The sequence below is a fragment of the Empidonax traillii genome, unplaced genomic scaffold, assembly GCF_003031625.1.
Source record: "Empidonax traillii isolate 1590-97213 ecotype Southwest subspecies unplaced genomic scaffold, ASM303162v1 scaffold1069:size343330, whole genome shotgun sequence".
NCBI lineage: Eukaryota > Metazoa > Chordata > Aves > Passeriformes > Tyrannidae > Empidonax > Empidonax traillii.
Genome location: NW_020956262.1, coordinates 213,973 through 216,586, shown reverse-complemented (window position 1 = coordinate 216,586; position 2,614 = coordinate 213,973). Strand labels below are relative to the sequence as shown.

The 2,614-nt window shown below is 55.9% G+C and overlaps 1 protein-coding gene across 1 annotated transcript in view; it reads right to left on the bottom strand.

The window, feature by feature from the left end:
• PNPLA2 (patatin like phospholipase domain containing 2) overlaps positions 1–2,401 on the bottom strand; it is a 32,175-nt gene extending 29,774 nt beyond the window's left edge. The window contains exon 1 of the mRNA XM_027904607.1: positions 2,036–2,401. Coding sequence (XP_027760408.1) covers positions 2,036–2,222 — 187 coding nt within the window. The 5' untranslated portion in view covers positions 2,223–2,401. The remainder of the gene's footprint in view (positions 1–2,035) is intronic.
• Positions 2,402–2,614: the final 213 nt, after the last annotated feature.

The following is a 2,614-nucleotide window of genomic DNA, read 5'->3' as shown; positions in this document are numbered from 1 at the left end:
CTTCAGACCCTACAAGAGCCTGTACTAGATCGAACTGCTCTCCTAGTACAGGCTCAGCCGTACCTTCTGCCCTGTCCCCTTTTCCCCCTATGATTTCATTCTAACCTCTGGACCTCTACCTGGAAGCTGCACTGTCGAGAGGGTTTATGATACGGACAAAGTGCAGTGATACCATGTCCCGGCCACGCATCCCATTTGCTTTTACTTTCAGAAGTTAACTCTGTTGCCTTAGAGCTGCTCTCTACCCAAGGTGTATGCCAATCACGCAGGTGAATCAGAAGAAAACTATTCTAGAGGCATCAGACTGAAGACAGAACTCGAACACCCAAGATCCAAGCCTTGGCTAGCTTTAAACAGCACAGTTTGCCCTCCTTCAGGAGGTAGGTGAATGTTGCCTGCCTAGAAGGTGGCCCCTAACTGAGGCCTCTTAATAATGCCTCCCACCGCACCTCATAGGGAGTGGGAAAACCTATTCCAATTCACAGAAAGCTCTCTACCAGGCTGGGTGCCTCCCTGAGGGCAATCCCTGGCGCTCTGTGGATGTTCTGGACATATAAATAGCAAGGGCAAGGTAAACATGATAACAGGCTTGCTCAGCACCTGAGCAAGGCATAGGATACGGGCACTACCATAGGCCTGTCTCACTCTTGTGCCACACCTTAGAGTGGCAGGGGGACCACCCCCTTTAGGGAACTAATGGGCAGTCACCTCTTCAACAGAAGCAACTGTAATTAAAGCAACCAACCCCCTGGCAGCTACCTGTAAACTGATCCCTACACAAGAAGTGATTAGGGGAGCCCTTTTCCCTCGTCCACGATAAGAGCTGGCACCATGGCAATTATTACAGCTTTTGAGACCTCAGATGGGGTCTGAACAACTAGTAAAAGCTTCAGATCAGTCTCAGGAAGTTACAGTTGCGCTTCACTGGGCATTTCTGTAAACAAAGTAGACAGGAAGGAAAATTTTAAACCTAACTGCACGGAAGAAGCTGACTTTTGCTTCATCTTTGAAGATAACGAAGGCTACATCTCAAAACTCTACCCGTCTCCAAAAAAAAATGAAGTGCTGTAGAAAAACACCTGCCATCAAAGCGAGAGGACTTCAAGCAGTAAACAGCTCTGGCTTCCCTTGGCTCTAGGAGAGGCTCAGAATTCTCTGAGACTTAATAGATATACCTGATCCTCTCACACCACATTTCCCTTTCAAGCTTAAGATACTTTTCTGCATTTGTTATTCTCAACATAAGAGCTTCCAAGTACAGACTTCCCCCCGCCATGTGCAAAACAACAAAAGCCAGGAAGCACCACAGACCATTTTCTTCAGCTGTTCCCCCAACACAGAAACACACTACACTACGTGTCTGCTTCAGAGATGATAACTTTTTAATGTTTATTCCACAACTTGAAAACAGAGGTAACATCTAGCTGAACTGGAGATCTAGCTCTTGCAGGGGGCAAGAGAATTCCTCAGAGCCCAACAACACGCAAAGGAATAACCCTCTTCCAGAATTAAAAGATTTCCCTACTCAGAGATGCTGTCCGACTCTCATCTGTACACAGGTGCTCGGTGCCTCCACCTCCGGCTGCTTCGCCTCCCGCTTGCGGCCACCAACAGCTGGTGCCCGCACGGCAAGAGGCTCCTGTTCTCACCAAGAGCCCCGCCAGACCTACACCCAAGCAAGCCAAACCCACGAAGCGAGCCCCATAAGCCCGTATTGCATGAGAGGGGTGTGTGTTTGTGTGTGTGTCAGAACCAGGACCCCTGCGCTGACTTCCTACTGTGGGGGCCTCCTTGACCGCAGCCACCCGTCAGGGACCGGGGAAAGCGTGCGGGGGGGGGGGGGGGGGGGGGGGGGGGGGGGGGGGGGGGGAGAGCTGGGGGTAAAGGGCCTTAAAAACAAACGCCGCTCGCATACCGGGAGCGGGAGGACGCAGAGCTGTATCCACGCACACACACCCCTCGCTACCCTGTAATTAAAAAATTAGCAATAACAAAGGGAAGAGGCGAAGGAATGCCGGGCTCGCCCCGCGCTTACCGAGGCAGGCGCCGCTGACGAGGGCAGTGGCGGTGAGCGCCCCGGCCGAGGCGCCGTACACCTTCTTGGCGTTGGCGACGAGGAAGGGGGCATGTTCCTGTAGGCAGCTGGCCACCCCGATGTGGTACACCCCTAGGAAGCCGCAGCCGGCGAAGGAGATATTCCAGGTGGAGTCCAGCGGGAACATGGCCTCCGCGCCCCGCGGGAGGCGCGGGCGGGAAGCAGCAGCAGCAGCAGCGGCGGCAGCCGCGGCGGGCGGGGAAGTCGCGGGTCTCGTCTCGCACCGCCTCGGGACGGGCGGGAGATGCGGGAGGCGCTGCTGTCGGGCGAGAGAGTCGGGAACACGGCAGGATCTGCCGCTGGTGTACCGGCAGCGGAGGCCCAGCTTATATGCGGCGGCGCGGCCGTCGGGCCCGCCCCCGGCACAGCCACCGCCCCTCGGCAGCCCCGGCGGGGGCGGGATCGCCCGGCCCCTCCTCCCAACCCTTCCTCCGGTGAACCCCGCTCCCGGCCCGTGGGCATGGGGGGCTCTTAACGCCTGTCGAGCTATAAAGTCGTGCTAGTGCCGCTCTGAAGCGG